Source organism: Podarcis cretensis (genome assembly GCF_951804945.1).
Source record: "Podarcis cretensis genome assembly, chromosome: 1".
Lineage (NCBI taxonomy): Eukaryota > Metazoa > Chordata > Lepidosauria > Squamata > Lacertidae > Podarcis > Podarcis cretensis.
This window is the reverse complement of record NC_137170.1, coordinates 97,435,149-97,454,102: the sequence shown is the minus strand read 5'-3', so window position 1 is coordinate 97,454,102 and position 18,954 is coordinate 97,435,149. Positions and strand designations below refer to the sequence as shown.

The window sequence follows — 18,954 nt, the reverse complement described above, 5'->3', positions numbered from 1 at the left end:
GAGATAAAGCTCCTGTAATTCACATAAACGACAGTTTTGTGAACAGTTGCGATCTGGAATTATGTTCATAAATGGAAACTTCTTTATTCTTTGGAAGTAGTTTAAAAGATTATGACCTAGTAGGACTTACTGTCATTGACCATGACATCATGGAATGCAATATGCTTGTCTTGCTGTAAATTGGCAAAGCAACACTGTCAGATGATCTCCTCCATGTTCCCAGAAAGAACAATGATTGAAGGGAATAGTTGTAATTTTTAGTATGTTCCTCTATGTCTCTTAAATTTAGACTCCCACAGTGATTAATTTTACTCTACTCTTCAAGAACCCTGAACAGTGAGCTCATAGATACTGTCCAATCTAATTTCCACACAAGGTACAAGCAAATATACATTTATTTTAATTCTACTGGCATATATAGTTTTCACTGAGATATACCACTTCTTGATAGATTGCTTGGTTTTATGACATGTGTGGCTGGGGGAAAATAACAAACCTTTCTCAAAACTGACATTTAATTGTCATTGAAAAAAATATGAATAGCAGCAGTGTTGAATGAAAATAGTCAGTAGAAGTGTTTCACCCCATCCTAGAATATTTGTATTTATAGTCACAAAATAAGTTACAGTTGTTTCTGTATCTTACTAACTTGGAAGGAGAAAAGAGTTTTTCTCAACAGCATTTCCTAAATCTCCTAGAGGTTATTATAGAATCCAATCGGGCATTTGCCTGTCTGGAGAAGACTATAAATTTAATAAAGAAAAATAAATTATAGTGCAGGAATTTGGCCTTTCCGTCACTTTCAGACCTGTGTGGTTATGAATCCTCCAAATAGCAGTTGTACTTATGCCTAGTAAACTCATCAAAACTATGGAGATTATGTAAGTGGACAGAAGCAAGTGCTATGAGTTACTCACACATCGTCTTTCTTTGCTTATCGGTTTCCTGTGCTAAAACCTGTACATCTTTTATGGGGGAATCACATATTATCTATCCTGGGTAAGATGCACACAAATCGTGAGTGTGCAAGTGAACAAGGGAGGAAGGCACATCTATTATTCACACATAGTATTTTGCTGATTTTATTTCATATGCACAGCAAATCTGAAAATATGCAACTGGAAATAGGATGGTTATTTTTTCTAAAAAAAGAAAGATGGTTCACAGGTGGCTGGTTGTGCAAGTTTAAGTTGATTGATAGATGTCACCAAATGTACTTTTCCTCCTGCACCACCAGCCACCTGCAAAAGTAGTGTTGATTGGAAAATGAAAATAGAACTGGCTAAAATGCAGGTAGGTTGCCTTCCCCTTCCCTGAAAACACTGCAGCAAATAAAACAGTTGGGCTCTAATTGTATCTAAAATGTTTTTGTCCAGGTGGTTTTGTCCAGGTTAAGATTTATTCATGCCTTTTTCCTGGCCACTGTTATCCTCCCACCCCATCATATTCTGCGTTCAGTCTCTTCATTTAAAAGTGTCAGGTTAAGTATCTCTCATGAAACCTTGGGGAGATGTTTTCAAAATGAACAAGTAGTCTGACATGGTACAAAGCATCTTCGTGTGTGCCTTCCTTCCTGGCTATGAGACGAGTAAACAACGTGTTAATCTTAACAGCTTATTTCTGTACAGTTCAAGAAGTTATTTGTGTTTACTGTTCTCCATAAGTGATAACAGCAGTGGTTACTGTGCTGTTATAGATTAAACTGACAATAATTCAACTGGGTTGCGTAACTCCTAGTGAACTCTGCCATCCAGGTTAAATAAAATATTGAAGAACTGCAAAGTGCATCACATTGTCAATAGCCTTCGTTTCTGTCTGGTATGTTGGTATTTACAGCGATGAAGCTCCAGGCAGCCAGTTGGTTACAGATAAGTTTCACATTGACTGGGATTCTGTGCTTGTCAACTCTGATAATGTCATCGTAGCTCAGTTTGATGGAAGAGGGAGTGGATTTCAAGGTCTAAAGATTCTGCAAGAAGTCCACCGTTCCTTAGGATCAGTGGAAGTGAAGGACCAGATAGCAGCTGTAGAGTACGTATGTGCAAAATATTATTCTATTTCCTATATTCTATTCTATTTGGGTTGATCCAGTGTTTATTTTGGAAATGTATATTTGCTGTAATGGATCAATATAAAAATGTTTAATGTTTGATAGCAAGAAAATTAAATAAAATTCACTGAACCATTGTTTTGGGATTTCCTGATAAAGGAAACTTCAAGGTCTACTCTAACTGGGCTTTTTAATTGACTAATTAAACATCACATAATGGAGAATGGGCTCCATATGTTATGCATAAAAGGTTAAAATGTATCAGACAATTGCAATGTATCCCAGTTATGAAGAGTACAATTCTGCTTATCCCTCTTCTGGGCTAAGGATCCTGTTTCAGCATAATAAATCAAATTGATTTATCAGATCCCACACTCATTTGACAAAGTTATTTAGGCTGTAATACTATACACATTTTCCTGGAAGCAAGTCACATTGAACAAAATGAACTTAATTTTGAGTAGACATGCACAGGATTGTACTCTTAACTTATCTTAAAATGCATCCCTAATCAGTGTAATAGCTTAATGAATAATCCTGTTTAAGATATACAAAAGTCTGAATGATTTGAAAAATTGTGTTATTTACTAATAATAGCTAAAAATGCATCAAATTGTATTACAACAGTAATCTTATGAAGGCCCACCAAGTCTTGGAGGCTATCATATCATGCCATTTTGGATAAGCCACACCCACCTTCCTAGGGCCTGACACCATCTATAATGCCAGGAGTATGGAAGTTTTGGTTGCTTGAATGCTTTTTTTCTTTCCTGGGATCCCACATTTAGGGACAACAAGAATTGTGGCCTAAGCTCACAAAATGTCTTTAATATTTTATCCTGCTGTGAACACTGCAGCTTTTATTTTTATGTTGAACTACAGTATGTATTATCAATGGGATCAAGAAAAAATGTGGAAGACTTAAAACAAAGCGTAATTTATTTAATATCCTCTTTTGAATTATCTGCAGCACAGTAGTCATAAATATGAACATTCTTCTTCAGGAAATAACTTTAATGAAAAACAACTTTTTTGTAATACGATATAAACTTCCTGTTACAGATACTTGATAAAACAACCATTCGTTGACTCCAAGAGACTGAGCATATTTGGAAAGGTAACATTCTGGAATGAATATGATGTAGCAACTTGCTCCTAAATAGCATTTCGTCAGTTTCTGATTCTTTTATGTTTTCATTTTGTTTTCATTACAAACAATTACTAATATCCCCCTCTAGGAGTGGTGGTAATACAACTCCAGGTATTCTTTGATTATTTATTTCTTATTATCTAGATTAAATTAACTTTGGTTTCAGGCCTGGAACTCTCACAGATACTGCTTTGATAACCCTGATGAAAAACCTATGAGTGGTATGTAGGGGGAGGACTTGGGTAACCTTCTCCATAGACACTCTGCAGTTGGGACTGGTGGGTCTTGGAGTAGGGGCATTTCCAAGAAGTGATGTAGTGAGACTTTTGCTTGGCTTTTATATTAGGGATCCTGCAGGGTTCCATTATTTCTCCCACTCCTTTTGGCATCTATATGAAGCAGCTGTGGAGGCAGCATCAGTATGGTTATTAAACCCAAGGGTATTTATTTTTCACATCCATGTCAGCTGAAGCACTAGAAGTCTTAGACCAGTGCCTATAATTCATAATGGAGTGGATAAGGCCCAGTAAACTGAAACTCAGCCATGCTGATGTTGGGAGATTCAGGGGCATTGTCTCAGGCAGGGTGTGCCTGGAGATTGATAACTACAGTTACCCATGCTGTGAAACCTCCAGGTAGGCTGCTTCCATGGGCTACTTTTGAGGATGATTTGGAAAATTCAGCAAGTTCAAAATACAGCTGCAAAGCTTTTGACCAATAGGTTGAACCATATCAGAAGGATTCTTAAACTTCTGCATTAATTACAAATGTTTGTGAGCACAAGTCAAATTGCTGGTGCTTAACTTTGGAATGGGTAAACCTGTTGCCCTACATAGGCTACTGGACAACCACTCCCATTAGCCATGCTGACTCAGGCTCATGGGAATTGGAGTCCAACAACATTTGGAGAGGCCCAGGTTACCCATTCTTGTTTTAAAGTCCTGCATACTTTGAGATCAGTGTAACTGAAGGAATGTACATCTGCCAGTCCATGTTCAGACGTCAGCACCAGCAGCCCTACTCCAAATGGCCCCACCATCATGTCAGATAGGTAGTGATTGGGACAGGGCTTCTTAGGATTTCTTTAATACGGGTACCTTTTTATTTGACTTGTTGCTGTTTTCATTGTGACATTCTGAGTGCTATATAGAGTGGACATTTTAAAAATAAAATATGCCAATTAGGGCTGGACAATAATCTGGTTTTTAACATCATTCTACATGCTGATATATCACAATGTCATGTATTTCGGCTGTTTCTTCCTCCCGACCTTATGGGAGGAAGAAGCAGCCGAGATACATTGCCCAGCCGTGCAACGGTAAGGGAGCCGAGAGACACCAGGGCTCCCTCAAAGGTGCCTGCCTGTTTTCGCCCCAGCTGGTGGGCTGCATCTTTCCTCCTGGAGCAAGTGACCACCCGAAGAGGAAAGACACAGCCGACCTGCTCAGGCAACTTGAGCCGGTATTGCAATGTGAACACCATACTATTTCAGACAATAAATTAGATTGCTGCACAAGTCTAATGCCAATTTTAGGTGAAGCTAGGAATGCAGCCTTGAGTGCTAACTTCAAACCACGAAGAGTTAAGTGCTACTGTCATCTGAAAAGGAAAAAAACAAATGTTGAGAACTCAATATAGCCAAAGTTAATCACTTTAAAGTCCACTTAGGTTAAATACATGGTCAATCTGCCTATGGAAATCAATGAGACTTGAAAGTATGACATTTGACTTCATTGTGCCTTTAATAGATAACATTTTCCAATTTTTTTGAATCAAGCAGTTTCATTTTTATATTTATGTTTTCTGGAGGTGCTTGGTTACAGAAGTCATGGTAGAAGTAAAGACTAACTTCCTGCATTTGCAGTCGTTAACGGTCATCAACAGGTTTACCATACCCATTGAGTCAAACACCCATCTCCTACTTCCCTTCTGAGAAAAACCCCACCCCACCCCACCCTCCCACTATATATATAAGGGTCTGGTGACTTCTGTTTCAGTGTATCTGAAGACGTGTGCATGCACACAGAAGCTTATACCCAGAACAAACTTAGTTGGTCTCTAAGGTGCTACTGAACAATTTTAAATTTTTTTATTTATTTCAATTGCATCAGACCAACATGGTTACAATCCTGCATTTGAAGTTATCCTACATCTTTTTTAAAAAACCTTCCTTCCAAAAATGCAAATGTGGCTTGCTATTACTTTCATCATTCCCTTTTTAATACATATTTTACATGCAAACCCATTCACAGCCTATTGTGCTATGAGTAACATCCTTTTTTGTGCCATCTGTTCAAGATATCCTTTGTTAGTCTGTCAGCTGTTGGATGCTATTGCCTCTGGCGTTAAATAGAAGAGCCAGACAAATACTTTCACCTTTAGCAAAAAGTTAAATAGATTCTCAACCATCTCTCTTGCTCTGTCTCAAACCGTGTTTAGAACTTAACCACAAAAAGAGTTGTAGTTTTCAGATATCGATGTTTGCTTCTTTTGGATGCAAGAGATGAAGCAACTCTTTTAAGACATCTATTCTTTGTGCCCTTCCTAGTTGTAAATCTCATTGTGAATGCTGTAACAATTTGTGACCGCAGACACACATACAGTGTACTACAGACTTCACACATTCAGCATCAAGTATCCATCAGTATCAAATAAAATATCTGTCATTACTTTAGCAGTCCAAGTTATATATCTTCCCCTTTATTGCTGACATTTTAGATATATCTTTAATTATGTGGCTATTAACACACAACCTTCATGTCCAAAAGCAAGGTTCCTGCTCTACCACTTCAATTAATGCTTCCCCCCCTTGTATAACAGAAATAGCCCCCCGCTTTTACCATCTCTGGTTGGGCTATTTTATAAGCCCATGGCACTTTCATTGGTATGCAGCACTCAGCCAAGCTCCGAGACGAGCAGTGCTTTTTTTCTAGAGTAAAAGGTGCCAGAACACACCTCCCTCAGAAGACCCACCCAGAGCCCAAGGAGGATATATTTGGGCTGGGGATCTCCTTGTGAACCAGAGGCAGCTTCTGTCAGGCTGCCCATGCCTCAACAGAACAGTTTGCCAAAGCTCTCTCCCCCCCCCCCCGCCTTTGGCACATGTGAGCCAGAAGCACAGTACGGAATTTGTTGAACTGCTCCGCTGAGATGCAACCAGCCGCACGCCCTTGAGTGGAGCAGTTTAAAGAAGCTGCCTGCCCACACAGTCCATTTGCGGTATGAGGGCCAGAGTGTGATGGCTGCTTCACCCAGCCAGTACATCACTGGTGAAAACGCTGCCACTCCTGAGTCCCCCGGCGCCCTGGTGGCAGAGGGGCTTAGGAGCAGCAGCAGTTTCACTTGTGATACACTGCCATGTGAAGCCACCATCACACTCTGGCCCTCATACCAGTCCTGGGTGATGTATCAATACATCGTCCAGGCCTATTGCTGAGGTTGCTTAACTGAGGAGCTTAATGAGGTTCCCCCACGCGTCTCTGGCTCACGTGAGCTGGAGCAGGGCTTCCCCCCACATCAGCTGGGAGGCCAAAGAGCCTCAGCAAAGCCCCGCTGTGCCTCTGCCTCTCCAGAGCCCATAGAGGATATCCCATTTGGGCTCCGGGGAGGGTTTCCTCATGAGCCAGAGGTGCAGTGGGGTTTTGCTGACACTGGTCAGGTCTCACCCAGGGCCAGGGTGAGAGGTGTTAGAATGCTGTTCTGGCTGGAAAAAAAGACCTGGATATGTGTACATTGAGATAAAATAAATATTTAAATTCCTAAGTGTATTTTATTCATTAAAATGCATTATTAATGTATTTAATGTCAACAGCTATATCACAAAATTCGGAAAAGTGCAAAATCCAAAACATAATTATGTTCTGATTTCCACGTTCGTCTGAGAGTGGCAGATCAGATCAATGAAGTAATGGAATGAAGGAATTTTCCCCCAATCTTTTTATTTGTATTTTATAGTTATAAGTAATTTATTTTACAAATCTTGAACTGTGTGCTTTGCATAAACTTTGTTTATCTTGGGTTATATAAAATTTTATTGTAGTTTTCAGGGATATCTGTTTTTTAAATAAATTATGTTATTCTGAGGTAGACATACACAGAGCACAGTGAAAGTCCATATTGTCAAGGACTCAAAAAATCCTCTGCACATAATAATAATGATTAATAAATTATTATCTCGGTTTAAAAGGGATGGATTTCTTCCCACAGAGTAGGGAATGACACAGGTTTTTTGGAGAAACCTGCTGTTGGTTATATAAGTCTTAAATTAGGATTGCTAGACCTTGAACTCTCTCTCTTAGAAGTCTGGAATCAATTGGCAAGCATTTTATATGGAAACAAAACAAGCAGGCTTTGTTTTTTTAAAACAAACAAACAGCTATTTCAACAGTTCATCTTCATCCAACAAAGAACAATTTATAAATTTTGAGTGATGCAGGTGTTGGCCATCATAAGCTGCTTTGTGGGCATAATGTTCATTGTGGTGGACATCTGACACTGGAGATAATTTGTGAAGAGCAAACCAGTGCTTACTTTTTAGAGCCTATTGTATGTTAAAAAATATCATTTGCTACAGCATTCCTGCAACTGTCCGAGTTTTGATAAATTGTTTGATTCCCTCTTGCATCATAAACCCCTTGCACAAAAGCATGTGTTGGAGAGAGATATTTCTCCTTATATGCTATTTTTCTAGATACACTCCTCCCTCCTAAAAAAACAAATAAATCAGATAAACATTTAAACATGAACTTCCTGCCTATTAAGATGGCATAGTCTGAGAATCAACGTAAGGTGTTATATAGGTTGCCATAGCCACATTCAGTGTGTAGCCAAAAGCCAAAGAATTTCTACACACACACCAAATAGTTCCCCATCACCACTTTGGAAGGCCCATTCCCCTGAAAAAATGTGGGGAGGGGGTTATATTTGCTTACCTTTCGCAGGGGAGTGGGGCTCTAAGAACTTTCACATGACATACCCTTTTCTTAATTCTTACCTTAATCTGGGGTGACTGATTTTTCTCTTCTACTATTGCTTGAATGCCCATCATGATATAGCCTCATTCCATAAGGGGTGGCTCTGATCTGCAGAAGAAAACAACAACAAGGTTCAGCTACCTCATAACCCCCGTGCCGGTTGAGAAGTCTTAGAAATCCCTTGTAAAATATCTCATAAATATTTACAGTGTATTTTGACCCTGCCCAGCCCATGAAATGCCAAGGAAAGCTGGGACAAGTGCTGTGTCCCATCATTAACATCCACCCCACACCATTTCCACCAATGAATAAATACATCAAATATTTAAGTACATCACACATCTCCTGTAACATTTGATTCTGGACTCCAAATATTTATTCATAAGTAAATAAGAAAAAAACATGACTTAACCTTTGAATAATAGGGCTTATTCCCTGCCAGTCACAGTCAACAATACTGGTTGTATAAGGCATCTTCCTATGCTTCCCAAGCCACCATACTACTGAGAAGTAGGAAGCTAAAATGCCATTTTTACCACTACATATAAACTTTAAATAATTTCAGGGCACTCTGTTGTAGTGAATATTGGCTCAAAACACCCTTTTAAGACAAAAAAATGGCTTAAAACAGGTTTGAGTCTCTCTTTAATTGTCAATTTATAATTCACAGAAGATCAGAAGGCCATAGAAATAGATGAAATTGCTACAGTACTGCATAACAAAAAAGCCAGTTTCATTAAGGCAATAATGGGCACATTTTAACTCACATTAGGTTGTTTTGTAGGGCTATGGAGGATACATTGCATCAATGATTCTCAAGTCCAATGAAAGGCTTTTCAAGTGTGGAGCAGTGATTGCACCAATTACAGACATGAGATTGTATGGTGAGTATTTTGTATTATTCAGTTTACCTACTAGGCAGGTACCCAATTTCCCCCCTCTGACGGATTAAAAAATAACAGACGTGGCAAATCTTTTACACTGGAAGGGACTGTACCCATTCTGCACCCATGAAGCCTTGGGTTTAGTTACGTGTGATTAGGTCCCTAAATGTTAACTCATTTAATCTGGAAACAATTTAACAGAAACAAATAAAAAAGAATCCTGTTTCCCCTGCAGCATCAGCTTTTTCAGAAAGATACCTTGGCCTTCCATCTAAAGAAGAAAATGCTTATCAGGTAAGCAAGTTGTACTTTAGATATTTATGGTGTTGCAGGGGCACTTGAAATGCAAATCACTCGTAGAGGTGTACAAGTGTGTGTGTTTCTCTCCTAAAGGCATCCAGCGTGCTACACAATATTCATGGCTTTAAAGAAGAAAAGTTGTTAATTGTCCACGGGACAGCTGATAGTAAGTAGATACACAAATAGTTCCATTTACAGTTGTAGCTAGTGGCGCAGCTAAATTCAGTGAAAGAGAGGCGTGTGTGTGTGTTCTTTTGATAATACTGAGCTTTGTCTGCCCCCAGAGAGCCTGTTGTCAGAGTCAATTGGCAGTTTTACATCTGAACAGATGACATTTCTCATAACTGAATATTTGTAACTCTTAGCAGCTGTAGGTACCAATTTGTTTAAATCATATAAAACACCCATGTCATTGGTAGATGGCAACATATATTAATAAATGGCAGCCTCAATATTTAATCAGCTTTCAAATTATTATTGATTCCACCATTGGCAAAATATAAATGGGGTGGGGGGACTTATAGTGTACAATAGATTGTAGTGGATTAATTTCTACAGTGCATTTACAGTGTACTGCTCTTCACTGCTAAGCAATGCATGATTTCTTATATTTATATGTTCAGACACAGGCTTAACTAGTATGGGAATAATATTTCCAGAGGAGTGGGTTTTCCAACACTTTCATGATGTTGGAACACCTTGTTCCAATTCAATGGATGGGTACAACCATTCTACCTCATTGGACAGCTAAAAAGGCTAATCATTCAGCCAGTCCAGCTGAAGACCCGGAATCACTACCTGCAATGTGAAGGCAAAACTAAAATTGAATGGAGGCAGGAAGGAATATATTTTCCTGGAAAAATCAGCTAATTCTAAGAGGTTCAGTTTCACTTCAGAATCTAATTTGCCCTTCTTAAACCAACACACAAATAAAAACAAAGCTATCCTTAAATATCCATACTACTGTGAATTTTGTGATGCAGTTCACCAGTCAATGTGTCTAATAATGCATATATTACCCAAACATATTAATATGTATATCCTATATATAATACATATAAGACCCATGCAATACTATATTTCTGCACCATATTTTATAAGTATTTGTATACAGAATGAATACAACTGAATAAAAATACTTAAATGCAATATAATATTGTGTATATAATATTATACATATAGTTTGAAAAAATAGACAAACCAGTAAAAAAAAATTCACTTTTTAGATCAAATTGTGAAATAGGAAAAACCAAGCCTGGCGTTGAGATGTTTCAGAGAATTCTATCCCTAGCTACTATGCTATAGCTGTTCTGCTATGAAGAAAGAAGATATTTCTGGAAGTGCTAGGAAAGAATATTCAGCAGAATTACCCACTTTATTTGTGTGTAGGGCACTCACACACAACAGCAACAGAGAAGATGCACTTGTGGCCTCACTGATAGATCCCCGTCATTACAGTGTCCCTGACCTTCACATGTTAAGTGCAGAAATATAATAAGGTCCTTTGTATGAGCATATTAGATTGAAGCCTGAACAGGATTGCAGCTTATCTGTAAGATCTGATTGACATTAATAATGCTTTTTTGCTAACACATGTTATTGTCCCACAGCTAAAGTTCATTTCCAGCATTCAGCAGAATTAATTAAACATCTAATAAAAGCTGGAGTGAATTATACTATGCAGGTATGTAATGGTCAGATATCAATAGTGCATCCTTCAGTATGTTTTAATTATGAATTTTTTGTTATTCTTTACCTTGCAAGTACACAATATATAAGAAAATAGCACCATGTTTGTCTAGACTATGTATAGTTGAATAACTTCAAAAAATGAATCTATTTAAAAAATAAAATGAAAAATAGAGAATTGGATCCAGACTGATTTCTGCACAGAGGACTCTCCACTGCAGGAAGACAGCTTTAGTGGTATTAGTGCCTAAACATCACTGCTTCTTGAGCATCTTGGCCTCTTTGATGCTCTTTTAAGTATTTAGAAGCACAATACTATTTTTATAGTGACATTGAAAGATAAGCTCTGACCTCTTACTGATCAAAGCTAATGATTTAATCATACTTCTATGTGCTGTTCGTAAGTGCATTATTCCTATCTGTTATAAGGTTAAGTTGGAAATTAAAACTCTGCTTTTGCTGGTTAGAAAGGATGAAATGCTTGGAAGTAGCCAAGCCATTTTAATTTTTTTTTTAAGGTTGTGAAACACTACTGAAATGTAGACTACATGTAGAAGATAGAGAACAGAAATATTTTGGAACAATATATTTGGAGACACCAGTTAACATGTGTGACTGTTGTTTAAGTAAAATATGTTCGTTAAACATTTTAATTATGAAATGTGGTTTGGCAACTGTACAGTAATAGTAGTTTTCATTTCCTATCAGCTGTCAGTTAAGTAAAACCACAGAGGTAGTCCAGCATCATTATCAATACCCATGTTTATGTCCAAATATTACAAGTAGCAGCAATATACAATCCCACCCACTATCTGGGCTCCATGTCATTAATATTGCTAGTACAGTAGTACCTTGTTGTGAGTCTGCCCTGTTTAGCATCCATTTCGTGGAATGTCTGCAGCAAACCCAGAAGTTACTTCTGGGTTACTTCCAGGTTTGCTGCTCACGCATGCGCAGAAGCACTAAATCGTGCTTTGTGCATGCGCAGAAGTGCAAAACCGCATGGACGCAAAACAGCACTTTGTTGAGCATCCGGGGCTCCAGAATGGATCCCAGACTCAAAACAAGGTACAGTGGTACCTTGGGTTAAGAACTTAATTCGTTCCGGAAGTCTGTTCTTAACCTGAAACTGTTCTTAACCTGAAGCACCACTTTAGCTAATGGGGCCTCCTGCTGCCGCCGCACGATTTCTGTTCTCATCCTGAAGCAAAGTTCTAAACCCTTAACCCGAGGTACTATTTCTGGGTTAGCAGAGTCTGTAACCTGAAGTATTTGTAACCCGAGGTACCACTGTACAATAAACTTTCTGGATTAGTTTTGAAGTCATACTAGATCCACATTTTTACCAGGTTGTATATAAGGCTGATACAATAATTTATAGAAATTAAATATCTATTCCCCCTAAACCATTTTGAAAATCCAAATCAGAAAGGCCATTTTAAATAAATATATGTAAATACTTTTATTGCTAAAACTTTCAGTGTAGGTGATGAAATGCTTATTTAAAATATCAGGAAAATGAATTTTAGTTTGAATTTTATGAGCTTTCAATGACGCCATAACATTGCCTAATGCCTAATTCTGTGTTGATGCAAAAGCATTTAAAACAAATCAGAGACCCCTATCATTTGGTTTTTAAAGCCTATTTATTTTTACATTTCCTCACCCAGATCTACCCAGATGAAGGTCATTACATCACATCAGAGAAGAGTAAATATCACCTTTATAGCACAATTCTCAGCTTCTTTAGTGCTTGTTTAAAGGAGGAAGCGCCAATTTTATCACAGGAACCAGAGGAAGATGAATAAGGAAGCTATTTGTACAGAACTGAGGAGATTTTCAGTGAGGCTCACTGAAACCATAAATAAAAGTGACTGTGAGAGAACAGATTCTACAGAAGCCCAAGGGCAGCTAAAGGATATACCAGTGGAGCAGCACATTTGGTCACAATGAGCTAACAAACTGGGATTTGAATACAAAAGTCCAAATGTATTACCAAGGGACAAAACATATACCTTTGTGGAAGGCCAATGGTCAGATGCAGTTTCCTGGAAGAAATTAATTTTGCATAAGAGTAGGGTTAGTGCATGTTGATTCTGTTAAGATTCACTGTTTGTTCTGTACGTAGTTGCTCTGTTTTTATTTAAAATGCACATGATTTCTCAATTTCAGCATAATGCACACCTGACATAAATATTGATATTTGCACAGGAGAGCTGCAGCCTAACCAACTATTGCAACTTTTCAATTAGTGCAATTTCTTCACTGTCAAGCTTCAAAATATTGAGAAAAGATCATTTTGTTTCAATTTACATTGGGAAACAATATCAGATTAAGTCCGATAAATACACATATTAGTTTGTTTCCCTTCCCTGTAAAAGTTTTTCAAGCATTCACTATTTTACTGTACCAACTATAATTCAATAAGCAGAAATTTGGTAGTATACGCTTGGACTTTATGTATATACACAAAACTCCTTCCACAGAAAATGTCTGTGTGCTTGAACAATTTTTTCAAGCCATGATTACAGCTATGTTTAAACCAGTATCAACAACTAAAATAGTTTCCCTGGTTAAAAGTTGTATCTTTTCATTTACTAAGAAATATTTGGGTTGTGTTTTTTCGTATTGTTTACAGTAGTCAATAGTTTGCTGGTTACACTCTAATTTTAGAATATGCTACTTTGTCACATGTAAATTAGATACATGAATATTAAATTATAGTTTCAGATAAAGAGATTTTATTAACAATGTAAGCCATTTGAGTACTACTTTGATGAATCATTTGTGAAGCTGGTTCTTGCAGATGGGCTGAGATTCCATTCTGAACTTCAACGCCAACTTGTGGTAGAGCATCACAGAACAGTCTGTCAGTTTTTATTTGGTGTGTCACAGCTGCCTAGGCTGTTACATGAAGATTTAAATTCAGCCTGGGAAATGATTTGTTTTATTTCTAAAGGAGCCTTCTGATGAATGATTTTTAAAATTTTTATTTTATTCAGGTGAAGTCCCTGAAATGCATCAAATGTATTGTCAAGGTGAATTACAGCCCTACAAATCACACTATGAAATAAACAACCCACTCAACTTTGGCCATCAGAATATTAACTTCTACGGTTGAAGTTCTGTATTCTCTTAATTTTAGATACATTCTAAGACGCTGTTTCATCCAAAGAAATTTGCCAACTTGCACAAGGACTTTTGCTTGCACAGCTAAACTCTCATCTGCCCCTCATGTGAACACTGAAAAGTTGGCAAGGAAAACCCAGCAGAGACTGAGGGACACATGGCGAGGGAGAGGGAGGGAAAGTTCCATTGTGCAGGCAGAGGCAACCTGTGCTAATGAGGCAAGTTGGTTGGGTCCAACCCAAATAATTTTTTGTTGTCCCTCGGAGTTTTGATCCTGAGTATTTCACTTTTTGTTTTTAAAAGCACTATGCATTGGGGGTTGTGTTCGTTGTGGAAGCAGGTTACAAGTACTATAGCATTGTTTCAACACTCAGGATGCTCTATCTATTTCTTGCTGTGCATCAAAAGAAAGCCCACCTTTTAAGTTGTAAAGAAACAAAATTGTAGAGTTTCTTGAGACAGCAGAGTTGCCTGAAATAATTTGTAGCGCTTTCTCTTCCTGGGGCAAAAATGGCCAATGTTGTATCCATTTCTCCACTCCCAATAAGGTGGTAAAAATGGGCCAGCCTGGCTCATCTTTATTAGATGAGCATCTCTTTGACATGCAATATTGTTGTACCTTACACCCTGCAGATGAATCCCTCAAACTGTTAGAAGTTACAACTTCTTGTGGTATATTACTCTAATGTGCTCTTCAAGCTGGTCACAGAGCTGTCTCTTCAGGTCCATATTCTGCTGTTCATGGCATCAAAGAATGGCAAGAACATTCAACCAACGACAAGAGAAATGTGGTAGATGAATACATGGAAACTAGTCCTATAGCCCTATCCTTTAATTCACTGGGATGATGAGCAAACACAAATTTATCTCCTTTTTTTGTTCACACAATACATTTACAAGACTGCACTTAAATGCATTAGCTGAATGGCCTTGATAGCTTTTACCACAATGTTGTGCATTTTGTTTCCTTTAAAAAATATATATATATCCTACTTTCCTTCTTAGAAAAGGAGCTGCTCAAGGCAGCTAACAAATAGCAATAATCCTGATTAAAACACACATTATCAAACCAAAAACAGCAGAAAAAGCACAAAGAGCAGCACTCAGATTCAATTCCTTAAGTGTGCCTAGTAATCCACTTTATGTGGGGAAATACTTACTTGAAAATATCCCACTTTAAAATTTTATTTGTGTCAAAACATTTTACTACCTGACATAATGGGTCATAGTTTAGAAATCTGATCTATAGACACAATATTTTAAATAGCTACAATTACTAGATAAGGGATAGTTTGCAAATCAGGCTTTCTTCATTAGTATTGTCTCCTGTTTTGAGTACCTTGCAGCATTCACATTAGTTTTGAAGTGTGTGCCTTAGCAAACATTTTTTGTACCTTAGTCCTGTGCAACTTTTGAACTACGAAATCAAATATGGCCTGCTAGCCATAGGTTAGTACCTTGATAATATTTGTATCTTTGCTTCTTGCCTGGGATGCCAGGGCCCATCATATGAGTTTGGTTTCTAGGCTCATATGATGTACAAGAGTGCGATAATTTTCCCAGGATGCTCCCTAACTCATTTACAGCTTAGATCTGGGAGGTTTCATTGTAGCTCCATGCCCTCAAATCATGAGTTTTACTAGCAATAGAGCAAATACTCCATTAATGCGTTAGGAAGAATAGGCAACAACAAAATAGAAGTGGGGAAAAAATGAATATAGGATGGAAGATGGTTTTTGAAAAGGTGTTACAACAAAAAACAATTGCTGGTTTGTATTGGCATCCTAGTTCCATTGCTCAAAACTAAAAAGGCCTGAAGAACGTTTAACATGCTAAGCTGAGTGCACCATGCCAGCTATGTGGAGCAGCCTATTGGGAGGGTGATTCTAGTTTTTACTGCCTCCAAAAAGGGGGGGGGGACAGTCCTTATCAAGTACCTGGCAGATCACTATAGATGGCTGGAGAGCTACATTGGGTTTTCTCTCTTGTATATGGTTTTTTGCTAGGACACCACTCAATAGGAACAGCCATTGATGCCTTCCAAATAGTTTGTTACACAAATAGCTTTAGGTTTGAGAGTTTGATATCGGAGCCAGAGGCAGCCGCTAAGATGAAAAGGGAAAAAAAGCAGGAAGCACAAGATAATTACATACACATTCATCTGGACCTCGACCATAATTTGAAGGTGCAAACAATATAGATACTATCAAGTAAGCACTGCCGCCATGTATCTATAACACCATTAGGCTTTTCCTATTGATCCAGAGCCTAGTGCAAACCACTGATGAATTCAATTCAGAATGCAAAAGGTTAGGCTATAATATTTGCAAAGGCATGTTATCAATCTTGTCACTGAGGCTACCAGTGGTGGTGAACCTGTCTTATCATGAAGCATGTTCTCTTAGTGAGCTAATTATCCCCACTGTTGACATATTTGCTTATTTATACAATAATTTATCTGCACACCACTGTAACATCTGGATATATTTGCATAAATTAAAACAATATATTAATCATTCTGCAAAGAAGGGGGATGAAGCTATATCCAATTTCTTCTTTTTTCATCTGGGCTGCTCCAATTGTAGGAAGCTGCCTTATACAAAGTAAAAATATTGGCCAGTCTGGCTAAGCACTGTGCACCCTAGGGCTGTGTATAGCTCCATACCATGGCCACAATGCACCCCCAAACCAGCCCTGGGCTAACCTGTAGACCACGAGTCCTGTTACGGATACAGTCCCAAAGTCTATTTAGGGTCAAAATAAATACAGCTGGGAGGGTGAAAAGGAAGGGAGAAGGAGGAGGAAGGAAAAGTTTCCCCTTTCCCAACTGAGAGCAGTGGGGAAAATTCTGTGGGTCCTCCTTTGCAGGTGGCTTCGCTAGCAGGATCGGTGCCTCTGCAGAAGAGCTGCTCACCAGACACCTCAATTCTGCTTGGCAGATATTGCTCCTTTGCAAGCAATTTCCATTCAGGAAAGCCATTTGTAATGGAGCACTCTGCACCATGCTGGGAAAGAAAGTTAAGTGGTGGGCTCCTACTTTTTCTGGGTGATCAGGGTATTTTCAGATGTTCCCCCCCCCTCACCCAGTGCCTGTCTTTCCTTCCTGCCTGATGCCCCAGTCATTGACAGCCATGGATCATTCTGGGCCAGCCATCCAACCCGACTTGTAGCAAGCTATGACTGCCTGTACCTGACTTGTCCTGCACCTGACTCCCTCAAAAGGTGCTTGATTTGGCTTGGGTCTCAGCTGAATCCAGGGCACAGCCCTAGTTTATACTGGCTGAAAGCAGCTCTTTAGTACCTCGGACCAAGTTCTTTCTCAGTCTTACCTATAATTGCTAGGGATTGAACCTTGGGGCTTCTATATGCCAAGCACATCCCCTGAAACTGAGCTTCTGCCCATAAAAAGTAACCTTAGCTTTTCGTATCTGAGCAAAATGTTTCAAGCCACTGTGACAGGTAAGTGATGTTTGTGAACTCGAGAGCAACTGGCCAAGGAGCGGAAAGTGTATAGATCACAAACTTATTTTAGCACAACCTCTCTACAATAATTACAACTTTGATAGATCCTTCTCCTCCTGCATATAAATTTAGTTTTTGAAGATAATGCCTAAATTTGATTGTGATTTAACTATTTTGGAGTTTAGCCACTATCTTTAAACCATCGTAAGTAATTCAAAATTGTAAATACTGCTATTTCTGACTCCTTGTATTGGCTAGTCTATACACAATATGAAGGGTCCTTTCAAAGACTACAATTCCAAAACCAAATGCTGACTTGTCCAGTCCTAAATCTTGCCATATCGGCAATTAAGATACAATTCACAAATTAACATTCATTGCTGCAATCACTGCAGCTCCAAATCTACACTCCAAATCATCTATACTACACTCCAAATCATGATTTCATCACAGCTTCCATACCACCTTAAACACAAGGGGGTTGTCAACCAACGTTTACTCAGAGCAGTGCCATTGAAATTAATTAACATGACTAAATTAAGTGTAGGGGACTACAACCTCTATTATTTCAAGAGAAGCATTTCCCAAGTTTAGACACAATATGCTTCTACCCTCTTTCCCCCCATGCCCCATGAAATCAGAAGAAGCCCAGGAACTGTGCCTGGGAGGAGGAGAGGGCGGAATCATTGCATCTGACAAGCCACTGAGCCTAGGGCTTGCCAATCAGAAGGTCGGCAGTTTGAATCCCTGCGACGGGGTGAGCTCCCGTTGTTTGGTCCCTGCTCCTGCCAACCTAGCAGTTCGAAAGAGCATCAATGTGCAAGTAGATAAACAGGTACCGCTCCAGCGGGAAGGTAGACAGTGTTTCCGTGTGCTGCTCTGGTTTTGCCAGAAGTGGCTTAGCCATGCTGGCCACATGACCCGGAAAAACTGTCTGCGGACAAACGCCGGCTCCCTCGGCCAGTAAAGCGAGATGAGCGCCGCAACCCCAGAGTCGTCTGCAACTGGACTTAACTGTCAGGGGGTCATTTACCTTTACCTTTTTAATGGAATAGCCAGGAAAGCATGACACTAAATTCCTCCCAGGGTTTTACTCTTTTCACCATTAACATTGGCAAGGTTGTGCCTTAGCAAGAATTCAGGAAGGACACTCAACAGAACTGTAGCCATAGCAGAGGAACCCTGCTCTGTTCCATTATGAATGTATCATTTGAGGATGATGGCACCCAGTTTGTCTAATCAAAATTGTGCTGATTTTTTTTGTTAATGCATGCCTTAGATCCCGTGTCACATTTGAAATTCAGAATTGTGAGCATT

General features: G+C 38.8%; 1 protein-coding gene across 3 annotated transcripts in view; it reads left to right on the top strand.

Annotated features, from left to right (window-relative positions):
• DPP10 (dipeptidyl peptidase like 10) overlaps positions 1–14,154 on the top strand; it is a 603,190-nt gene extending 589,036 nt beyond the window's left edge. For all 3 annotated transcript variants that reach the window (XM_079993430.1, XM_079993429.1, XM_079993431.1), the window contains 7 exons: positions 1,837–2,031; positions 3,113–3,167; positions 8,958–9,057; positions 9,293–9,351; positions 9,451–9,523; positions 10,968–11,041; positions 12,717–14,154. In XM_079993430.1, coding sequence (XP_079849556.1) covers positions 1,837–2,031; positions 3,113–3,167; positions 8,958–9,057; positions 9,293–9,351; positions 9,451–9,523; positions 10,968–11,041; positions 12,717–12,854 — 694 coding nt within the window. In that variant the 3' untranslated portion in view covers positions 12,855–14,154. The remainder of the gene's footprint in view (positions 1–1,836; positions 2,032–3,112; positions 3,168–8,957; positions 9,058–9,292; positions 9,352–9,450; positions 9,524–10,967; positions 11,042–12,716) is intronic.
• Positions 14,155–18,954: the final 4,800 nt, after the last annotated feature.